Source organism: Sprattus sprattus, assembly GCF_963457725.1.
Source record: "Sprattus sprattus genome assembly, chromosome: 6".
Classification (NCBI taxonomy): Eukaryota; Metazoa; Chordata; class Actinopteri; order Clupeiformes; family Clupeidae; genus Sprattus; species Sprattus sprattus.
The window spans coordinates 10,774,495-10,798,323 of record NC_137925.1 but is presented as its reverse complement, the minus strand read 5'-3'; the positions used below and the strand labels follow the sequence as shown (position 1 = coordinate 10,798,323).

At 41.0% G+C, this 23,829-nt stretch overlaps 2 protein-coding genes across 2 annotated transcripts in view; one reads left to right on the top strand and one right to left on the bottom strand.

Annotated features, from left to right (window-relative positions):
• Window positions 1-200: 200 nt before the first annotated feature.
• LOC308366995 (cytohesin-2-like) lies at window positions 201-10,824 on the bottom strand (the record flags this gene model as incomplete). Its single annotated transcript, XM_080840817.1, has 15 exons — window positions 201-285; window positions 1,235-1,383; window positions 2,062-2,133; window positions 2,221-2,297; window positions 2,623-2,734; window positions 3,086-3,234; window positions 3,570-3,682; window positions 3,928-4,008; window positions 4,368-4,486; window positions 8,045-8,111; window positions 8,971-9,035; window positions 9,272-9,354; window positions 10,244-10,308; window positions 10,588-10,638; window positions 10,802-10,824. The coding sequence occupies 15 exons, from the start codon at window positions 10,822-10,824 to the stop codon at window positions 201-203; spliced, it is 1,311 nt and encodes a 436-aa protein (XP_080696943.1).
• A 678-nt stretch (window positions 10,825-11,502) lies between these two features.
• rac2 (Rac family small GTPase 2) overlaps window positions 11,503-23,829 on the top strand; it is a 14,394-nt gene continuing 2,067 nt past the window's right edge. Inside the window, exons 1-4 of the mRNA XM_080840973.1 lie at window positions 11,503-11,590; window positions 17,355-17,426; window positions 18,123-18,240; window positions 18,517-18,579. Of these exons, the coding sequence (XP_080697099.1) occupies window positions 11,556-11,590; window positions 17,355-17,426; window positions 18,123-18,240; window positions 18,517-18,579 (288 nt within the window). The 5' untranslated portion in view covers window positions 11,503-11,555. The remainder of the gene's footprint in view (window positions 11,591-17,354; window positions 17,427-18,122; window positions 18,241-18,516; window positions 18,580-23,829) is intronic.

The window sequence follows — 23,829 nt, the reverse complement described above, 5'->3', positions numbered from 1 at the left end:
TCACTTTCAGTGCCTCCATCCTCTAGGCTGTTGGCTAAATTTGCATTGTGGCCTCTTAAGAAGAACCATGTCAAAGACATACTGGTTTGACACCTGTCTAACTGGTTTGACACCTGTCTGGGTCTTAGTCTCCCCACAAAAACCTTAAAGCGATCGCAAAGTGAACTCTAAGCAGGTGGGGTTCTTTTACCCTGAGGCATTCAGTCAAAAGATTCCACATTGCTGGTGAGTTTCCTTTTGCGCTGTGACACCAGGTCATGGAAGGGATCTTTGGTAATGCTGGCCCTGCAGGGTGAAGAGGACAGATTCAGATTACAGATTGCAACTGCAATTCTAGGTATGACAGATTATTGAAGCCAGAGGCTGAAACACCTGAAAAGTAACATGCTGTAAAGAAAATGTGTTTATTTAGTCTCAACAATAAAAAAAAAAACTCACTTTGATTGGTAGATACACTCTATATTTAATTTACAGAAATGAATTAGAAATGTCCTGTCATAAATCGCAGATACATCTCAACTAGCAACACAGGCAAAACACACCATAGAGGCAACTCACAGTGCACACAGGCTTATTACAAAGCACAGAGACTGGTAACGAGCCTAAGCTTTGGGTGAATATGACGAAGTTAAGGAAGTGAATCGTTTTATTTGATACTCTGCTCTGCCATTGTGTCTCTGCTGGCTCTGAGCCTTCTATGGGTCTTCCATCCACAGTATTGAAGTTTAGTATTGAGGTAGTGAAGATTTAAACTAGAACTGGATTTTTGAAACTACAACAGTTATACTACTACCTCTAACAACACAAACCGGAATGGAAAATCAGTAGTGTCTGACGAGAAAGTAATTTGTAATGTCCTTTAAACATCTGCTGAAATTTCTTACACGAGTAAATTGTGAGTTTTATAGAAAAAAAAGATGTCACAAAATAAGTATTTTTACATAATAAGTATTTCAAATTGTGTATTTGTATATTTATTTGCATATTTTTTATATATGCAAATAACCTATGCCATCTATTTGCATATTTTTCATAAACCTATACCAACTAACCTATGCTTTTTGGCTCAGTATATATAACATACAATATCTAATATCTTACATATGGCTGTGCATGCTTACTTGAGCATGTACAAGTGTGTACATGGCACTGTGGAAACTGTGATAGACGTGTGTGTGTCTGTGTGTCTGTGTCTGTCTGTAGTGTCATCATGCACAGTAGTCACGGTTCTGACCGTATGGACTTGATCCACTCGTCCCTCTCCTCGGCGGTGGCGGCGCTGATGCGGTAGGAGTTGTGTTTCCCCATCACAACTTTGCCGTCTGTCTCTGTCTTACAGGCTTTTATCATCTTCCCCTGAGGGCTGTACAACTCCAGACAGAACTGGAAACACACATGATGCACAGTTCAGAGACTCCAGTCTATGCTACACATCCACTGACTCATGTTATGGGCTACAATGGAAACTAGACGGACCGCATAGTGGTGCGTTATATGACCTATAAAGTGAAAGAACGATTACGGACAGATTATGAAATCAAAGCCACCTGGGCTCTCTAACTCCAACAGCAGGGTGCATAGTAAGAAGTTGCTCACAGTCCAACCACACTGTGCTTACGAGACATATTAAATAACTGTACTCTATCTACAGGAGTCCCAACACATGATGCAATAAGCTATTTTAATGTATTTGGATATCCACAAATAGCACATTAATGGACAAAACGAAAAGACACTTGAAAAGCCTATCACACAGGATTTACGAGACTGATACCACAGGCAGTAGCTGTGTCTGTGTGTCTTTCCACTGTCTCAGCTTACATTTATATCACAAGATTTTAGCTAGTGAAGTGCTAGGTGTTCACTAGGTGGCACTACTCCACAACGGAGTAGCGCCACATGGCCTCCTAGAGACCAACTTGCCATAAAAATGAAGCAAATGTGGCAAAATGTCAGGTCATAATATAGAGGGCTGGGGCTTGTATGTGATGACATTTGTGTAACAGGTTATTATATGTATTTTAGTTGTATAATAAAATCAATCAATCAACAGCCTGTCACCTGTTTATGAGGATGCTCCACTTCCTCGACACAGAGGTTCTCCAATGGGATGATTCCTTTGGGCTCTTTGTCCTGTGGAAGGATGATAGATTACTTGAAGGCCTTCAGATATGATCAGCATATGTTGAAGCCTAAACAACAGGGGGAACTCATACTCACTGCAGTGTACTGAAAGTAATAGAGACAGCTGTCGGTCAAAATGAACCACCTCCTCTTCCACGTTTTCACCCTGCCCCCTGCAGGAATGAATAGGTTACTGCATGACTTCCTTTTAATTCAGAGCCATTTCTACTGTTGAATAGAGGCAAAGGCAGCAGTTATAAGCTGCCTCTAAACTATATATTCAGCACTTGAGGTAATTACACCAATTACCAAAAGGTCTCAGTCATAATCAATTTAAAATAAAATTTTGACTGTGTCCTTGTAGAAGGTTGGATGCTAATTTGGTTTTGTTGGGAGTGGCCCACTGTTTCAGTATCAGAAGCAACAAACTGTACAGTAGGAGAAGGACATGCAGGAACCGAACACAGCTATTTCTGTGAGTAGCGACAGTGAGCTCACCCAATTTTAGTAACCAGCCCTCTCGATCTGGATTGAAGAATGTGTGTGTGAGATCTTTGCCATCATCTTCAGGGATTTTAAAGGGCTCACTGTAAATGCTGTCGAACAGTTTCTGTGTGAGAAAAATAGTAGAATAACATTCTGGTTTAGCGCAGACAAGGTCAGCTTTAACTGCTAGACATCCAGAATTCTCCTCCATGAATATTCACGTCCACGGCAGGGCAAGAAATATCAATAAATACCAGAAGTGCTGACATTAATATGTGGACACTGAATCTGCCGTTTGTGACACATGAAAATGTAATGCCTGTTTTAGAAGCACAATATAGGATGACAATTCATCGGTTACAATTTACTACAGAAGCAAAGAAAATAAACTACTGAGAAGAGAAGGAAATAATGAAAGGAGCTTGGTCGTCCTGACAGGAGGACCTGTGCCGCTGGCCTGTCCTCGGGGCCTCACCGTGAGGAGCTCACTGGGCATGTCGAGCCCGTTGTTGATGCCTCGGTTCATGCTGATGAAGCGCTCCAGGTTGGGCTTGTCCTTCACGTTGGGGTTGTGCAGGCTGGTGTTCAGCATGATGATGGCAAAGGACAGGATATAGCAGGTGTCTGTACGTCACACAAAGACACGTCACAGGATGGTTCATGTGCATACACAGGCTGTTCCTTTTTCAAATTGAACATACTGCTTTCCACCAAATGACTTAACCTGTGTGGATCAGATGTGAATCGTAGTTCTAAAGGCGAATGCCACAAACAGGTGCAGCCACAAGTGGTGTAAGAGTGGTGATTTGAGCTACTTCCCCTCAGAACATTGCAAAAAGAAGTATGACTGGCAACGATATGTCTTGCCCCAATGGCATTCAGATATGGGCTTTAGCATTAAAAACTCTGTCATGTTTAAATCTGTTAGATCATAGTGACACAAAAAGGTCTATATGTACCTGTCAACTGAAATACACCTGGGTTACAATTGCAGTAGCGTGTGGCGAATGCCTCCATCATACGGTCAATCTTCTGAGCCTCACCAGGGAGACGGAAACTCCACAGGAACTGCCTGCCATGTTCAAAATGAGTAATAGCCACGTAACACCCAGACGTTCAGATAAGACTAGACCCATGGCAATGTCACATGTTGTGTGACAATAGCGAACAATGACAGCATATACATATCTAGCATGTCAATTCCAAAAATAAATGAATGTAAATTATACATTTTATACTGAGATATTGTTCATACATATGGAAACAAATTCAACACACTCCAAATCATTCAGAGGATGATCAGTAACTGTGTCTTACCTCAATGCCTGCACTAAATTCAGGTCTGAAAACTCATGGAGGTCCACATAAACTTTTAGGATCCTAAGATGCATCTCTTCTCTTTGGTGACAAAAACAACAACAACAGGACAACACACATATGTTTATAGAAAGGAACCACTAGGAGTGAATCATTACAATCATAGTCATTGTGTTTGGAATTCTTTCAGAATTTTACTTGACAATATGAATCATGAATTTGGCAGAAGGATGTCAATGGTGCACTGATAATTTAGTTGATAAGCCTTGTGTTCATAAATTGTAACTGATGGCATTCACTGTACAACAGGCCTAAGCCTTTGGACATGATCACTAGATTAGTTGTGAAGTTCTTTAGAACACTTCAAGGGCAGCGTTGCACCATAACCACATCAGATTAAGTGAAAGCTGTCATCATCAGTCTTTGTCATTACCACATACCTTTCTCCTAGAAGGTTGCCAATGGCAGTCTTGTTAAGGCCGTCCTCTTTGTAGAGGAATTCTGCCACGGCCTCCGGTGTCCATTCCAACAGGCAATTATCCACCAGATACTGAATACCCTGAAAGGGGACACTTACCGGTGAGCTCAGATTTTATTTTTCAAATACAAAAGGTGATGGCACAATTAAACACTCTAATTGAAGAATAAAAAACAAAACATGTATCAGATTATAGCATTTAAATTATGTTATATTTGCACACACATTCTCTAGGTTACCGTGCAATTGCACCACTGGCAAAATAATGACTATGCACTATTTCTTGACCTACTTTACCAATGCATTAATAGTGGCAGATGTTCTGGATGGACTGAATGTCTGGAGGCTGTCAAACCCACACTCATCACACGTCTGTGCCCTCGGACAGGCAAGGCTAACTGCAGTGCCTTAGTGGTGGTTAAAAAAAAGGCTATTTCTGCTAAGAAATAACAATTATAACTGTGTGCAACTTCAGTCTGAGCAAAAAAAAGAAGCTGTAAATGTGCAGATGCATCCTTCCTCCCACGCAGAGGGGATACTAGACCGTAGTACGTGGTGACAAGACAGCTAGCTTTGAGACACACTTAGTGAAAGCATTACTTTCAGTTCATTAACTTGTAAAAAAGACTAAACCGTTTTAATGTATGTCTGCAGTAAGTTGAGCATATAGATATTGTGCATCTCCTGAATGATTCTTGGTAAAAAAACGATCATGTTAACTACCGTCCATCGTACCATGTTGTCAGGTAAACAGTATCATGCCTAGATTGTGTTGGCCCTTTATCACTCTCTGTTACCGACAGCTGGTTCGGTGAGGATGTGTTGAACAGTGAGCAGCAAACAGCCAAGTGCATTGTGTGCAGCAGAGTGAAAAGGAGCATGTGTGGTTTTCAAACACAGGATGTGGGGCTCTCAGCCTCTTTTTGTTCTTTTTTCTTCTCCTCCCCCTCTTCCTCTCACTCTCAACACTCAGAAATGGTCTTAATGCCTCTACAACCGCCAAGGACGTGGCCTTATTCGATCATTGCTGTGTGTTCTTTGGTGTCTTATGTCCCCACACATTCAGAATCGATCTATGACTGTAAGAAAGAGAGTCGTAAACGATCATACGGGTTCTCTCTTTCAAGGGCCTTGAGTCAACTGTCAGACTCTGTAGATGATTTGCTGAATAATTTTAGTTTAAAAATGGTTAATATTATGGATGTCATTGCTCCAGTAAAAGTTAACGACAAACAGAAGGCACCAAGGAAACAAAATCCAACTGAAGAAAAGAAAATGGCACAAATGCAAACTTCAGGTCCAGTATTTAATCCATAAAGAGCATATAATGCTAAAATATGCAAAGCAAGAAAATCTTTCTTCTCCAATGTCATCAGTAGAAATACTGTAAAGACAATAATTTATGCTTTTTGAAGCACTTGTGTAGCTGACTTACCCCCCTTTACCACTGGCCCCCGAATTTCACTCTGATACTAATTGTAACGACTTTGCAAACCTTTTTTCAAAGGTAAAATTAATCAAATCGGGGAGAACATATCCTCTCAATTACTAATAACTCAACAGATGGATTTGTCAGCAACAAAGAGAAGGGAACTCATCTTGATGACAGAATTTAGTTTTGTAGACAATGACAACTCTTCCACATGCTGCTTAGATATACTGTCAACCAACTTTCCCCACTTTTTCACTTCTTATCTGCAGACAGGCTTAATATTGTAAATGTATCTGTACTATCTGGTGAATTTCCTCAGCCCCTGAAAACAGCTGTTATGAAGTCCCTACTCATAAGGAATCATCTAGATGTTTCAGTGTTTAACAATTACCAGCCCAAATGCAATCTATCATTTGTTGGCAAAATCATTAAAAAAGTGTTTTAGTTTTTACTCAACTTCGTTGACGTCAAATGTTGGTGTATTAATTGATAACAACCATGTGAATGCAATAACTAAATCAGCTTTTTACATGTTTAAAAAACAGCCAAAGGTAGAGGCCTTATGTCAAAAGATGGTTTCGAAAAACTCATTCATGCCTTTATTTTCAGCAGAGTTAACCACTGCAACAGTCTTTTCACTTGCCTTCCTAAAAAAGACCATCAAACAGCTACAGCTTGTAGAAAAATAGAGCTGCCACAAAACATAACGAAAACAACCATTTTACTTCAATATTTCCAGTAAGTCACAGAACTTACTTGCTGCTTGTTTAAAAATCACTAAATGGGACAGGACCAAACTCCTTCACAGATATGTTTCAGCTGTACACACCTGTTTTAACTGTTGCAACACACTTTCATTCTGGAAGTAGACCCCTAGTCATTCCCAACAGGGAACTGAAATCTTGGGCAGGCCTCTATTTAGGCTTAAGTCTTGGGCTAAGCTGTATCTCGGGCTCTTTTTTTTTTTAAACGGCTCTATCAGGTTCTACTAAGGATTCTATTCAGGCTTTTGCTGTATTTTAACTATCTGACCTTTCTTTGAAAACGGCTCTATCAGGCTCTATCAGGCTCAGATTCAATTGTGGATACTATTTGGGCTAGTGCTCTATGGTTCTCTGTTCTGTGTTCCTACTTTCAAAATGATTTGATATATTTTGTACATTCTTTTAATTATGTTTTTATTCTATTTTATGGACGTTGTCCTTTAATGATTGTCAGTTTTTTTATGTTCTTTACTTTTACTTTTCTATGCTCTTTTCTATGGTGGATTCTATTCAGGCTATGGCTCTATGGTTCTGTTTTTGGTGTTCTGAATAAACACACAGCCTGGGTTAATAAAATCACATTTGTATTCAATTGTATGTACTTTGTAATTATTTAATTTCATGTACTTTCTGCTTTTCTTTTACTTTATTTGTATTTTCATATTTCCTTACTCTCTGTGCCTTTTGCTTTTCTTTGTGGTGAGCGCATTTAATTGCCCCTGTGTATGAAACGTGCTATAAAAATAAACTTGCCTTGCCAAACCACAGAATTCATATATAAGGTTGCAATAGGTCTATAGCCATTATAAAATTGCTGCTCACTATAGTCATCTGCATAGTTATCATGGTTACACTGGTATTGTTGTTGTATTGGGGTGGTGTTGTTGTGGCAGACCACATCATGATTAATAGGGACTAGCCTGGTGATCACCATGACAAAAACAAGCAATACATTATATTCCAGTCTGTGCACATATTACATAATGTGTGGATGTGTGAAATGATTCTGCATTTATTAGTCATTCCATTTGAATGCCTATATGTAGAGATTTCATACCTATGCTTTCACAAGATATGCCCATCTCCAACTCGTTTTGATTCATCCATTTCTCTTTTGCTTAACGATTCTGTATTAAAAACATAAGCGCGTCTCTATCCAGCTCATTTTGTGGAAGTTTAAGCTGCAGTGTTTCCTAATTTCCTAATTTCGTACTAGTTTACGTCTGATTTCATCCAGCATGAATCATGTGGCTGGGCTCTACTCTATGACACTATATGATCTACTGATGTAACCAAAATAATAACGGTTCTTTCTAAAACACTGCCTACCCACATAAGTCATAACACTGATGCTTACTAGAATATAATAATAATATAATGACATAAAGATATAATAATACTGCAAAGACTGTTGGGCTAAAATGAGGATTCATATCAGCTTACCTTTTTTGGATCCATGTTGAACTTCTTTTTCCCACAAAGGAACCGCTTAGACCGCACAGCTGATTTGCTAAACAGGTGGGAGAGAAATTAACAGTTCAGCAAAGCAAAGTTTCTTTCTGATTTTCAAATATATGGTTTGTATAAACTGACTTAAGCATCCATCCATTATTTCATTAATTTATTCATTTAATTCATTCATTCATTTAATTCATTCATTCATTCATTCATTTCATTCATTCATTCATTCATTCAGTCAGTCAGTAAGTCAGTCATTCAGTCAGTCAGTCAGTCAGTCAGTCATTCGTTCACATATTCATTCCCACCAAACACCCACTATTTTGTTAATTTGGCTCTGAAGAAGAATGGTCATTCAGATAGAGGGAAGAGAAACCAGTTGACCAGTTCTTATAAAGCCAGTTCATGACAGATTCATGGCCACCCTCCTGTCTTTGGCATGGCACTATTTGTCCCCCTGATAAGTCTGCTACAGACTCTGTATGCAAAAGGGATTACAAAACACAGTGGAAACGTCCACCCACAGGCATCAGCCCCTCTAACACCCATGGACCCAGGCCCACTCTTGAGATGGGCACTAACACCCGGATGTGTACGCAAGTCCATGGGGGCAGCACAGAGAAAAGACAACCCTGGATGTGTGGTTTCATTTTTTTGAAGCTTAGACAGAAAACAGTCAAGTGTAAGACTTGCAAAGAAATTGATTTCTCAATCAATTATTTCTCAAGGTCAAAAGAAATGTTCCCTCTATGTCAATACTGTCAATTTTGTCACCTGTACTCATGATTGTTGAGAGTATGTTTGTACGTTTCCTTTTCAAAAAAGAGGCAAGTGAAACCGAGAACAGGAAAAGGGTCTATTGTACACCGACCACGTTCCCAGCAAGTGACCCAACACAAGAACTTTCTTACTTCTCCTCGTCCGAAGCCTCGTTCTCGATCTCAGTCATGACGTTCTCAATTTCCAGCCTCAGTTTCTGCGAAAGGGAAGTGATGCAAAAGCTGAATGAGGCCAGCATAGTCAGGCATTAGCTAACAGCTGTTCATCTCACACACACACGCACACACTCAGACGTTGGCATGACCTCAGGGTTGGTACAGCCTGATACATACCTTTATATTCTTTTGAAATGGAGGCTTTCTAAAGTCTTATTTTACAATGTTGTAAACCCTTAAACCAAGTTCCACTATCTGATGCTGTCATTTCCTGTACCTGAATGTCATCCATGATGTCATTCTTGTGTATCTTCATGGTCTCAAGCAGCTTTTCCTCTTTGGGAGTGAACTCTAAGGGAGCTTGACACACACACACACAAACACACACACACACACCCACCCACACACACACACACACACAAACACACACACACACACACATAAATGAAAGGGTGAGGGTTGATTCTATTTCACACATAACTACATCCTATATGCACTACACAATTGAACATACATACATGCACACGCCCAGCTCCCCACAATGTACTCAGCACTTATTTCTCACACCTAGCTAAATATACAGAACTGACACTTCTCTTACTGGAATAACTCTGAGCTTATTTTACACTGCCACCCTTGTCTACCATGCAAAAGGCCACATCACATCCCATATCTGAAGACTTCAAGCCATCAGTATAGGCAGATCATGCTGGCAAACAATATCCTCCTGGGAACCAAGACAAATTAACAGAAAAGCTCAAAAGAGTAAGAGGGTATGAATGAAAAACAAATGTCAACTGCAGAGGACACAAGTGAATGGGTTGGTTCTCAGGCGGTTACAGTTTTTTATTACTTTCTTCTTTGACAAGTACCGTTAGCGCTGTGTGTACCACCTGAGTTGGTTGGTATGTCCTCCTCTCAGGTGACAGTCTCACCGATAAACCTAAACATCTGAGCAGTATTTCTAAAAGATCAGCTATGCTCTACGATAATCTAACGCTGCATTTATCACATTGCCAATCGCATCTCTAAATCCACGTGCACACGGTTGGCAAACTCTATGACCATCACTGGGGCATCACTTGTTGGCTCTTTCTATTTCAACTGGACACATTCAGCTCATTTTGTATCTAATGTTGCCAATCAGATGCCTAAGTGACATGCTTATTATGTACAGTATATGCCCTGCAGTATTGTTACACATAAATCTGAAATAAATCTAGCCAAGAAAAGTCGAGAGAGCTCTTACCTTTCCCCCAGAGGAAGCTGTCCTTTCTCTGGCTGCCCATGTTGAGTGATCTGAAGAGGCTCTGCCTAGAAACAGGAAGAGAGCATCGGTGTTAAAGCCGCTCAGATGAAGAGGTGAAAAAAAAAAGTTTCCATAGCAAACTCAGTGTGTCACATCTGCCTTGCCATACTGAGTGGGTAGTGAAGTGTTTTCATTTGTATAAGGGTATTGTTAGCTAGAAATAAGTTAATATGCACATGGAATGCACATCATTTAGTCTGTATTTTTACCCATTGTGCACTACATATTAACAGTACAGAAAGGAGGGGCCATGTCTGGGTAGGTCAAACTTGCCCCTAACTTACCATCCTTCCACATGGATGCCCTTTTCATCACGGCTCTGGTCTGAAACTGGTCTGAGTAACAGGAGCAAAAAGAAGCAAATGTATCACTGTACCAATGAATGAAGTTATCGGTCACACAATAGGTGGGTTTCCATCTCATGTTTTAATGCACATTTCTCTATATTCGCATAGAGAAAATGCGCATTAAAACATGGGATGGAAACCCTATTGACACCTGTTCCTACTGTAGATATACATAGTCTGAGTAAAGAGTTTTCTAACTTTGATGTTTTACTCTAAATTACTGAAAAATATTTATAGACAAGGAGTCATGTAGTAACTGAGTAGAAATACGTTATCACTGAATTTGAGATTTCAAAAAAAAAAATTGCAATGTTTCTGCTTAACTGTAGGCTATATAAGAACATCATATTTCAAATATCATATTTGTTAGGTCTATATTTTCATTAATAACATATTCTTCTTTGACTCAAAGAAAATAGATTGATTTTCATCTTCTTTCTGGTTTCATGGCAGTAACGTGTTAATTTGCTGCTCATGTATGTGTAAGGTTAAGTAAAATCTGTGTCGCAAACGTGCTAAAACGGTCATACATCTATACTTTCAAGTTTCAAGCGGGCCATAAAATAAGTTGACTAGTTAGCTTAACAGGAAGTTTTCCATTGAGCAATTTGCGCCCTCTGTTGGATCAATCAGTTCCCTTTAGAGAAAATAAGATTGCAGGAGTTCATGACCACCGTGAACATACTTCCTCCTAGCTGCGTCTCCTACACATTACACTGAACAGCCTGTCACAACCACACGCGCATGATTGGACACGGAAAGAGAAAAAATAGAGAAAGAGCAACGGTGTGGGAGGGGGAGGGAACGGAGATAGTGGCAGAACACCGTCAAAACTTGTTTCCTGTGTCTCACAATACTTACAGCCAAGTTGTCAATAGCAGCGTTTCTCGAAGTTTTCCAGAAACATGCAAGCTATAAAATGTGTGGTGGTAGGAGATGGGTAAGTTCGCTGAATGTTGTGTTTCTTTAATCTGTTTATATGTGCAATGATTTTTGGCAAAAAAAAACTTACATTGGATTGGGCAGCACTAGAAACAGTGATCAGTTATTTAACTGACAATGGGCTGTCTCGTGATAATTTGTTGTTTTGATATACTTTTTGTGACACTAAAGCTGTTTATGTCTATGATTCATAAGAGTTTTCAAGGTATAAGCACTCAAAAGTTCTCTCAACATGTCAATCAACTCGTGAAGTAGTTCTGAACACCTGATCTGGAATGTAATGTGCATTAATACATTAACTCAATATGTACCGTTCTATAGCCGTTAGACATTAGGACATGTGTATCACACTCTGAGTGCGGTGCATAGATTGCCTGAGATGTAACCATCATTGCCTGAAGCACAGGCGTTCTCCTGTACTAAGCTACTCACCTGTAGTATTGATCTGTTATTTATCTATTCACTGATTTATTTTTGGTCTAAAATTCAGTATCCAACCTTTATGATGGTTTCCCATGAACCTGATTGTCATGAAAGTGCCATACAGTCAGTGTGTTGTGCCACATGTGTGGATAAAGTTTCCTTATCAGGTTAGAGGAAAAAGGAAGAACATGTTTATCAACCTTATGCTGACCTCATGGTGATGCCGGATGTTCTACATTTTAGAATGCAGTTATTTAGCCTTCTGTAACACAAGATGGACGGATGTAGAAGAGTCAGTATGGAGACATGGCGCTGTTGTCGACTGGTGTCTGTATAAGGAGAGGGTGATTTTGCAGCTTGCTGAAAGGGATGAGAGATTTTCTTGCTCTGTTTATTCATATAAATCAGTATTGAGAAGCTTTGCCTGAATATTTGTTTGAAACTAAACCCTGACCCTAGCTCCTGAACAAGGGCACTACTGTATTTGGACCATTTTGAACTCTAAAGGTAAACGTAACAATAGAGCAGCTGCAGAAGAATTTTTGAGGATATCCTGTATTCGAGTTCTCCATTTTGTAGTGACTCGTTCCTCTTCTGACTCCCACTACGTGTAGACACACATTTGTCATGTGTTCCTCATTTATGTCCGCACTGGTCTGCAGTATTCTTCATTTCTGCAGACCTCATATCTGGTTCAGTTTTCCTTTGGCTAGATGGCAGCTAAACTGATATCTACCGCCCATCCTTGTAATGAGGCTTGTTCTCTTTACCTCAAATTTCTGTTGGAGGCCACACAATCACTGAGCCTTTGGGGTCCACACTCAATTTTTAGAAGAGTCTCATGTGTTCTTTTCTATTCTGTCCCTTGTTCCCACATCTTTTTATTCAATTTCACCATGGCTGTACGTGTGTTTGTGACAGAACTAGGGATGCACGATAATATCGGCAAGACATCGGTATCGGCAGATATCGGCTTCAAAACTTAATTATCGGTATCTGCAGATATGAAACATTTCTGCCGATATACCTGGCCGATAAGGTGACGTGTAAATTATGCGCACGCGAAGCAAATGTTTATGAGCGTCGGCTGTGTGGCAGTAGCCTACTTCACAGTATCAGAGGATGATGACAAAATGCCTATTTGTCAGAAAACTTTTCAGGAGAAGGAGGAGGAGATGCAGCTTGGCCATAACGTAGGTTGCATGCATAGATGCAGACCACCCGCGTGCCACGCTTTACAACATTACCTGTCGCGCTAATAGACGTTAATAAGTTACGGAGTAACACTAGCTTGTTAGCGTGCATGCTAATTGACACCAGAGAAGTTGATGATACCTCATTTCACGGGATGTGAAACGTTATGTCACAAGCCCACGCTATCTGTACATGGCTCACTTTTGCATTTATGGAATTTATACAGCTAACTTGGCAATAACGTTACATAGATTAGTCTAGAAATCCTAGAAGGGACGTTATTAAACTGTAAGTCAGTGAACCAAGGTTAGCTTGCAAAGTTAGCCAAGCATGCTAGGTGACACCAGAGAAGTTGATGATGCCTCATTTGACGCGATGTGAAACGTTATGTCACGAGCCCACGCTATCTGTACATGGCTTACTTTTCCATCTATGGAATTTATACAGCTAACTTGGAAATAACGTTACATAGATTAGTCTAGAAATCCTAGAAGGGACGTTATTAAACTGTAAGTCAGTTAACCAACGTTAGCTTGCCAAGTAAGCCAAGCTGCATTTCCAGAGTGTAGTTGTTCAAGTTCAAGGAGGTACTGTTCAAGTATGAAAAATGTGACGTGAAAATATAAATAAATCTGCCATATTTTAAACCATTTCAGTTTCATGAGTGAATGTCTATTTCTAAAATGATACAAATCAAGTCTGTAATGTCCTGTATTTACAGCAATACCCTAGCATAATAACAGATTCATTCTAGTACAGGAGAGACTTTTCAATAATTAAAAAGCTGTGTATATATCGGCATCGGCAATCGGCCAAAATGAGCTAGTAAATATCGGTATATCGGATATCGGCTAAAATTCAATATCGTGCATCCCTAGACAGAACCTAAAAAAGGCATCAATTCCGCACTCTAATAAATACTGTATGTGCTTAACATTAACCACAGAGCCAGCGTGTTTTTGTTTCTTTAACACGTTGACTGCACATGCCGGTTTTTTAGGAGAATTAAAGCCACACACCACACCACACAGAGTATCCTAAATGCCACATCCTCGACACCACACACACACACACACACACACACACACACACACACACAAACACACACACACACACACACACACACACACACACACACACACACACACACACACACACACACACACACACACACACAGAGAACTACTTATACTTAATAATCTCTTACTTATACCCCATCTGTGCATCGGCCTTACATTGGCTGAATGTTATTGATACTCTGGTCTCAGCGTACAAGTACAATATGTGTCTTAAAATGGTCTTCACAAAGTTGGTACCAACCTGATGGAAAGACATGCTTGCGGCGACCGAACACTATTTTTTAAACCGTCTGTGTAGCTGATGAAGACACAGAACTGTCTTGTAAGAAGTCAGACACACACAGACTAGATAGAGGAAGGGAGGAGAGAGAGGAAATTGACAAATGAGACAAAATGAGAGAACTAAAGGCCCACAAGGATGCGATTATGTTTGTAATATACACGTATGGACGTTTGGAGTCGCATGAGTCATCGCAGGCCTGTATTGTGTGCTTGTAGAGCAACCCCCGTTCATTTCTTGGGAGATATTCTGCATCGGAATATAGTAAGGGCTTCTTGAAAAGGTTCTAGCTGTTCATGGAGAAAAGGCTTGAGAGCCTGAGTGAAGTGCTAGCAATTTGAGGAAAAAGAAACTTGAGAGGGAAAGAGAGTGCTATAGTGCTCCACTTCGCTGCCTCCCTTGAGTCCTGCCTGTGGAGATTGGAGAACCCTTGGTGGCAGAGTTTCGAGAATTTTTTTTTTGCTGTGAAGCTTTAAAGACCCTCCTATACTTTGAGATGGAATAGAATGTCATCTTGTCAGCTTGTTCTAATTCTTCTTCTTTTGGGAAGAGCTAGGGCGCCTATTGTGTTTTGTGTTTATGCTGGCATCTAAAATGCTCACTTGTGTGCCTGTCTGGTAGACTTTGCATTACTTTCCTCCTTTTCTGAAAGCACCTCTGAAAAGTGCCACAGTCGCATTAAGCAGCTGGACCACATCCTAAGGTCTCCCTTAGCGCTGAACCCAAAGCCTTGGCTCTTTCTGCCAGAAAGCCTTCATGTGCTTTGTTCAGACAGGAATGCCTTAAATAATGAGTAGACTTTAGAGTTGGGCCAATCCTGTGAGCTCGACACTTCTCTCTCTGAAAATGACAGCAGCCTATTCTCACATTAGCTGTATTAGCTATGTATAACTGGCCATACTTGTGAATGCCATTTATTGTCCTAGATGGATTAGAGAATAAAATGAAGGACAGATTGTATAAGTAGGCTTTTGTCTGATTTTTGAACATACAGCTGAAGAGACCTCAGCCCCTGCAATGACGTCTGGTGGAGCGAGCAGAGTTTCATAAAAGTCGGGCCGGTCTTCTGAGAATGCCTGCCTGACAACCTGCTAGGGAGTAGCCAGCCCTAAATTCAAGTGCACACAAGTCAGGAAACCAACTCTGTGGTGTGAAACAGAAAGGCGGCTGAGCAGTGACACTTGCAGATATAAGCAAACAATTAAAAAGAAGCTAAGGGGAAACGTACGCAAGAGCATCTAGCTTAAAACCACCTAAAAAAACTAATAAAGTAAAGAAATACATAAAGTACAGCTTTGGAATGGAGCAAGGTAGAGGTAACGTTTGCTGTCAGTCGCCTTGTTTGCTGTCCTAGAGGTAACTTTAGTTAGCCTCAGGCTAGTGTTTTCTCAGCCATGCCCTTTTGGAAAGCTTGCTGTGTAGCTGGTGCCTCTGCGGCCTCTGGTACCTCTCAGCTGAAGGAGCACTGGCTGTGCTGTGCTGTGCAGTGCTGTGCTGTGCTGTGCTGTGCTGTGCTGTGCTGTGCTGTGCTGTGCTGTGCTGTGCTGTGCTGTGCTGTGCTGGCTAGTTTGTGAGGCCTGGAGCCAGCATTCCTGCAGTCCTGTCAAGGCACGCAGACTATCCTCTGAGACTCAGGTGGAATGCCAAACTCAAGGTGCTCTCTGCAATCAGACTGAGCTGAGCTGCCAGTTACACGATTAACTCTTTCACAATTGTATTCATTAGTTGTTTAAATGTTTAGACTTCTTGTTTTTTTAATGGAAAATTAGTATATTAGGCAATACAAGTATTTTGAAATTTAAACACATCATTTATTTTTGCTTTTTGCTTGGCAGAGAAAACGTCACAGCAGGTTTTTCATAGCAGTTAATGTCTTATCATCATCATCATCATGTCTCTGCTTCAATCATATGTGGAAGTCTTAGGGGACACTTTCCTTTTTCTCGCCATCTTTCTCAACATGTGTCAACACATCTCTCTAACCAGTTCTCTTTTTCTTTTCTCAGTCAGTCTTTAGTTTATTTTCTTTATTTCTTCTTCTCGAACTTTGTTTGATATGAATCGCTATCACCAGTTATTTATGTTTTTAAAATCCTCTCCACCCAGACCCCAAAGAGACTTATGTAAATGTTTAAAACATACTTCAAAAGCCTTTCTCTCAAAATGATCAAAAGGGACACTGTAATGCACCCTATCACTGATCAGTGTGGAAATAAAATACGACAGTTAGTCATTTTTGTCACTGGTGTATGCAAAGGCCAGATCAAGAGTGGCAATGGGGCATTATCCAGTCATTTCAGAAGTGGAACATTTTTCTCGGTTAGTTCTTGATGCAAGGGTGGTCTTGAATCATTGCATTGCAGTAATGTTGCTTTGCTATTGTGTCTCTCTGTCTCTTTATGCACTGATGTGTATTTGTGTGTGTTCACAGTTGTACTGTTTGGATTTGTATGAAATGATGTGCATGTGTGTATATGCATGAATGTGTGTTTCGTGTGTGTCTGTCTGTCTGTCTGCTCATATCCGTCATTAAGTGCATCCCAGTGTTAAGGTGGCAACATGCTTACACAAAGGGGTTTGCATGTATGTCAGTCCATTCACGTGAAAAACATTCCTCTTTCTCCCAGTGAGTTTGACTGCTTCTTCTTCTTCCCTCTCTTTCTTCCTCCCTCCCCCCCTCCCCCCTCTCTCTCTCTGTCTCTCTCGGTTTCTCGCTCTCTGTCTCTCTCTCTCTGTCTCTCTCTCTCTCTCTCTCTCTCTCCGTCTCTCTCCCTCTCTCTCTCCAGTGCTGTGGGGAAAACCTGCCTGCTCATCAGCTACACCACCAATGCCTTCCCAGGAGAGTACATCCCCACCGTGTGAGTATGAGAACCGTGTGGGACAGGTTGACCTTGTGCCTCCAGTGTAAGGAAGTGCACCATCAAAACATCACACTCCATATGGGCTTACGTGTAAAAAAAAAAAAAAAAAAAAAACGAGTGGAATGGAAAAACGCTGTCATCCAGCAATCGCCTGGTGGCACAAATCAGCTCAAACCTGGATCCTCCTGCATCTCCTAAGCGGGATTACTTGAGTGTGCCTCTGATTTACATCTTCCCATATGTGTGTGTGTGTGTGTGTGTGTGTGGGGGGGGGGGGGTCTCTCGGGGACACTGTAATAACTCCAGGAAGCAGTGCTGTTCCATCATGGTAAACCTGCCTCATGCCCAACGTCTCTTGGGACACCATAATAGCTGTGTCTGTCTGTCTCCAGTCTCTCTCTCCTTGAGTCATCTCATACCCCCTCGGAGAGCGGAGAGACGTGTCAGGGTGTCTGGATGAAAGAGAACACAAGTAATGACATCCCACGAGAAGACCTTTCCTAGCGTTTAAACTCAATAGCTTTCCTGTGTGCTCGTGTTCAATGGCTGTGGCTCGTCTGTTAGGTGAAATGACTGCTGTACAGATGAAATGACTGCTCTATTAAGAGCGTCAAAAGTTTCTTTCTTAAGTGTCAACGAGGGAACGTGAGGGATCGCCTTCTGTGATTTTTTTTCTTTCTCTTTTTCTTCCAGGTTTGACAACTATTCTGCAAATGTGATGGTGGACAGCAAACCAGTGAACCTGGGACTATGGGATACGGCAGGGCAGGAAGACTACGACAGGCTGAGGCCCCTCTCCTACCCACAGACAGTAAGCATGAGGACTTTTTAACAAGGTTCATAATTAACAAAGACCCAAAGAAAGAAAAAATGTCTACACCAGGGCATATTCACCTAACCTTGAGGTTGCTTTTTTGAGATAAAAATGAGAAAAAACTGAATTAAATATGACGAAAGTGTGAAAAGAGAATGTACGTAGACCTTTAATATTTCAAACTGTTGTTGGATTGAGACAGAGCCTGAATAAATACAGGAATACAGGCATTCATAGTGATCTATTATGTGTGTATCTGTGCTTGTTTTTCAGGACGTGTTTCTCATCTGCTTCTCCCTTGTCAGCCCAGCCTCTTTTGAGAATGTCAGAGCCAAGGTTAGTGGCAGTCTGTCAAAGCTTTTGGAACAGGATCACACTTGGACAGAAATGATGGGTAGAATTGTCAGGCAACAAGATAATCTGTGTTAGTTTGGTTATGAGCCACTAGGTGGCAGTGTTTGCAAATTGGACACTTGTCGGTTGATCCATCTGTTTGAATTATCATGCATCAGTGCTTTTCTCAGTGCAGGCAGATAAGACTGATTACAAGTTCGATGTATTTTTACATTTGTTCACATCTACCCCGTCCAGGAAGTCATATTAATGCTTCATAAGGTTAAGGAAGTATATTCTGACAAATAATGAAACATCAGTTGTTTTGTCCAAGGCAAATGGTGCATTTCTGGCAAGGTTAAAATTTAAATTTATGATGGTTGTTATTTTTTCAATCATTATCTTCCTCTGCCTTCACCTCTTGAAACTCTGTCAGAGCCTCCAGCCTGACGTTCATTAAGAGGTTCATTCAAAAGAGGGGCCTTAATTTGTTGTCTGAGTCATCTCGTCGTCTGCCTCATTTCTGAGCATTTCGGTTATTCAGCCAGCCAAGAAGACGTGGTACCTGCATGACGTTTTCAGCTGATCTACAATTAGAGAAGGCAGACCGGTGTTGCTATATCCGGCAAACAAAACGCCTTGAATGTCCATCTGTGTTTGTTATGGCAAGACGTAGAGTTTGATGTGGTCAACGGGAACTGCAGTTTAAATAGATTGAGGGGATTCATTTTCCATGGCCATACAATTTTGAATTATCTGGCTTTTTAGCATGCTTGTAAAGCATCAAAAGAGAACTAGCATTTACGATGGGTTATCTCTGTGAAGAGTCACTGGCTCATGTTTTCAAGTACTGAAATGGCTCCAAATTGCCAAATTGCTCTCAGATATGGGTCCTCCAGCAGATGGATTTAGTTGGATGTAAATACAAGCCCTCATATAAACCAGCATAGCAGGCACTAAAATACATTTCTGCTCTGTAAAGGTTAAGGCTGACTGTACATTTGTGAATTTATTGTAGCCTACCGTTTAGTCAAATTCTGCAAAAAAAAAAAACTGAGCACTCTTGACAAATTGCTGGATATTAGAATATGCTTTTCCTCCCCTTGCTAGTGTTATATAAAGGTGCAGTCCATGTTTGTAATCCCATACACTTTTTGTTAAATTTAGCGAATTACTGTCATGGCCCTCTGGCTGTGTGTTCAGTGTTCATGGTCGTGTGCTCCTGGCTATGTAAATTAAAAACAGAGTGGCCCGGACCGAGCCATAAACAATCCCAGCCAATCAACATGCGTGCTTTGGGAGCGCGGGAAAGGGAGCGTTATCATTTGATTGGCTGTTGAGCACAAAGAAACCCAATTGCAGACTTTGCAACTTCAAACCCTAAGATGATGAGAACAAGGCCGCAGTTTTCAGTAGTAAATGAAAACTCTAGAAAAGCATTTCTCAGTTGGGAATTCTGTCCTCTTAGATCTAGATTAACTATTTTAATAAGACAAATAGTCTTTTGTCATTATTTTGTGTTTGTAAAATACATCCCCAGAGATGCCCCATGAAATCCCCAATATAACAAAAATACAGTGTACAGAAACAAACCAATATGTATGCATTTTTATTAGACATCAATGGCATAAGCGCTCCCTTTTTCAAACTGTAAATATACAAAACATTGCAAATTAGCTGTGTGCCTAATAGTCCTTACTGCAGCAGAACAAACAGTGAAAAGCCTGTTGGCCATACAGCCTCAGGTGACCCTACCTAACTTCCTCTTAATAGAATGGTCTTTGCTGTCCCCTAAATCTGATGAAACACAAGCAGACCAAACCCATGTTTGGGTCTTATTGCTCTCAGAAAAAACATGCCCTGAGGTGTTTTGTGTCCAGGGAAGGAAAATGTATTTTAGCAACAGGGCATTGTTCTTTTCAGGTGGACATTTGGGCTGACTTCTCTATGAAACTGCCCACATCACAGTACAAAGGCAAAATGGAAGTAGGGCAAATACTCTTCTTTGTTTGACCAACTCTCTCTCTCTCTCTCTCTCTCTCTCTCTCTCTCTCGCCTTCCCACAATGTAAAATAAAATATAACTGTGATTCAATCAGTGAGACTGCAAGCCTGATTTTCCTGGAAATATCTGGACGTTAGACAATATAAATAAATCAAAAACACCTCATCTTTTAAATCATCCTGTCCAGGGCCCTATTCAGCATAGATTCCAGGCTAAAAAAAAAAAAACGCCCCTCTGCTTGGTTCGGCGAAGCAACTTCCGATAAATTACCATAGTTACATATCACTCAGCACTAATCTGCTCCAGGGCAGGCTAAGGTTAGTTTAGCTGGATAAGCTTGCCACACCCCCTGGCAAAAGGAGGGATCCCATTGACCAAGGAGTTATATTAGATAGTTTGATTAGCGTAGGGAGAGAGTTATTTGCGATCGCCAAGATCTATTTTTCCATCATGATGAGTTGTTGTATGAGCGCAACCGATTCAGCCGACAAGGAATAATTAATTTACAAGACCTTCTCGAGTCAATGTCTTGCGCTTTTTTACGAGTGGTAGCCTACATTTTTGTAATGTTGGCGATGCGGAGAACAAAGCACTCATAATTATATGACAGTGTTATTAGTAGGGTAGACTTAGTACAGTTGAGACATGGGTACAGTTGATACACCCGAAATAACTTGCATGCGCAGCAATCCTGGGACGTGATTTTTAGTTTGCACATGCATACACACGTCTTCTTTGATCCCAGGAAATTTGAGCACATAACCCATCTCCCTTACGGAGATATCGGCGAAAGTTGTTTTACCTACCTAAGATCTTGATTTTATCATGTCCCTTCTACAATGACGATGTTATTAACCATACGTCATCATCAACTTCTAGTTTTGCAAACGTGTCTAGTTTTTGTGCAGTAGTGAATAAAGCAAAAAGTGTCTCACTCAAGAGAGAAATGCGCACAACTCCTTTTCATTGCTTCATTTTATTGAACTTCTTATTAATACATTTACATTAAGTCATTTAGCAGACGCTTTTAATCAAAGCGATTTACAAGGAGATGTAAAACTACGATGAGTACGGAGGTGAGGGGAATCAACTAGCAATCTTTTGAATACAAACCGTGGGCTCTACCAACTGCACCAAAGTCACATATTCCAATGACTAAAAGATATCACCCCCTACACAGCCCATAGACAGTTTCTTGTAATGCTCTCGCAGTGGCGGCAGTGTTGGATTTTGCCATGATTGTGGTCTCGAATTCTTCATAACGTGTTCATGGTCATCTCCTGCCTTAGCGGAGAAAAAAATGACCCCAGATGAAGACGGCATGGTCTCTGATAAATAAATAGCTTTGAAATACATACAGCAATGATAGAGTGGTGGTAGATAAGATGGTCACGATGACAGCTAGTGTAGGGGCAGAGGGCACTTGTCTGGTTGTGGTCACTACACATGGAGGCCTATATATTAAACGTAATGTACTGACTGTCCATATGGACGTCATTATTAGCAATATTGTATGGACCTGCTCTTAATAGGAGGCTAAATCAGTTTCGATTAAAATGTAAATAATAAAGTGTTTTAGTAGAACCCTGTGCAGTATGGTAATTTCTAAGTGTTGGGCTTAATCATATAAATTGATGCGCAAACAGAAATAAATTATGTTTTAAAATGTGATTCTTGACACTCAATTTCAATTTGGACATTTCATCAGCCCAATTATATGTAGGCTCATTTTTTTCCCTTTCTTTGGCTTCCCCCTTGGTGATCACAAGTTTTCATGCTGATGAGGATAAACACTGTGTTATATTTTCAATTTTCCTTCTCTCGTGTTCTTTTTATTGCTCTCATGTCTCCATGGTAACAACACCCATATGTAGATGGAGACCTGATGGATTGTGAAGGATTTAGAAGACAAATTGGTATGTTTTTAAAGGCAGAAAGCAGAGTAGATAGTTATACATAAGGGGGAAAATAGCTGTGTATTGCTTTTGCTGCCCTTGCCAGTCATAACAATAGGTCTTCCATTTAACTTCTGTTGGATTCATTCACTCTGGCTTCCTTTCATGACCTTCGGTCTGTTTTTATTGACACTGACGTGGAATGCCTTTCAGAGGGTGAAAAGAGTTTGATGCTCAAGCCATTTCAAGCCATGAAAAGTCCCTGTAAAAGTTCCTTGACATCAGCCCTCTGTGTATGCTTAGAGCTTGTTGTTGGGTTATTCAAGCACCTTCCTTGCTTCTTTTGTGTGCAGTCACTCATTCACTCGGAGACGTTGAGGTATATTTTTGGCTCAAGGTCTGGCCTTGGCGAGGCTGGGTTGTTTAGGCTTTGTCGCGGCACAATCGTGCTAACGTCAATGCTCTGTGTATCCTCAGAGGTTGTTGTGGGATTATTCAAGTACGTCCCTGCTTCTTTTAAGCCCAGTAACAGCTTCCTGGGTGACATTGAAGTTTATGTTAGGCCCAAGGGCTGGCCTTACCACAGCTTGGTTCTCAAGGCTTTGTAACAATCCCTTCAGAGAGTGTAGCAAAAAAAGATAGGGCCTCCCACCTCACCCAACCGGGTTATTGTGGACACATCATTGCAGCAATGAATGCAGGCTGTGTGGAGTCATTAAAACTCGGCATGTTATGACCTCCAGTTTTCTGAATATATCAAAGCCTATGAACATTTGAAGGCCAGAGAGAGAAAGCGAGAGAAAGAGAGAGAGAGCGAGGCAGGCTCAAGCCATAAATAAAACGTCCCCCTCAGTTGGAATCGGCGTGGAACGAAACTCTCTAAGAACCATAGGCAGGTCAGCCAGAGCACCCGCTAATGGGGTACGCATAAGCCTTTTTAGCACGCGGCTCCACCGTCCTACCTACTCGAGATGAGTGGACTAATCTAATGACCCGGCAGGTGATCTCAGCCACATGCAGATGAGTCACACGAGCAGCTGGCTGCGGTGGTCGCGGCGGTCCTGGAGGCGGCGGCAGTCTCTGCCGGGGAGTTTATTCTGCCTGCCTCTCCTCTTCCTCTCTGTTCCTTTTCGGTTGAGGGATGAGAGGCTCTTACAAGATAATGAGGAACCATCCCAACGGACCGGTGCGGGTCACACTGAACAACAGCAGACGCATGAATAATGAATGGCAGCGATATTAGAAAACTCTGTGCCTGCTGGGTATCAATATCCAGTGTGTTTGGGGGGGGGGGGGGGGGGGGGGGCATCTGTGAAGGTGTAAATGTAAAAATCAATCAATATCCAGCGTGTTT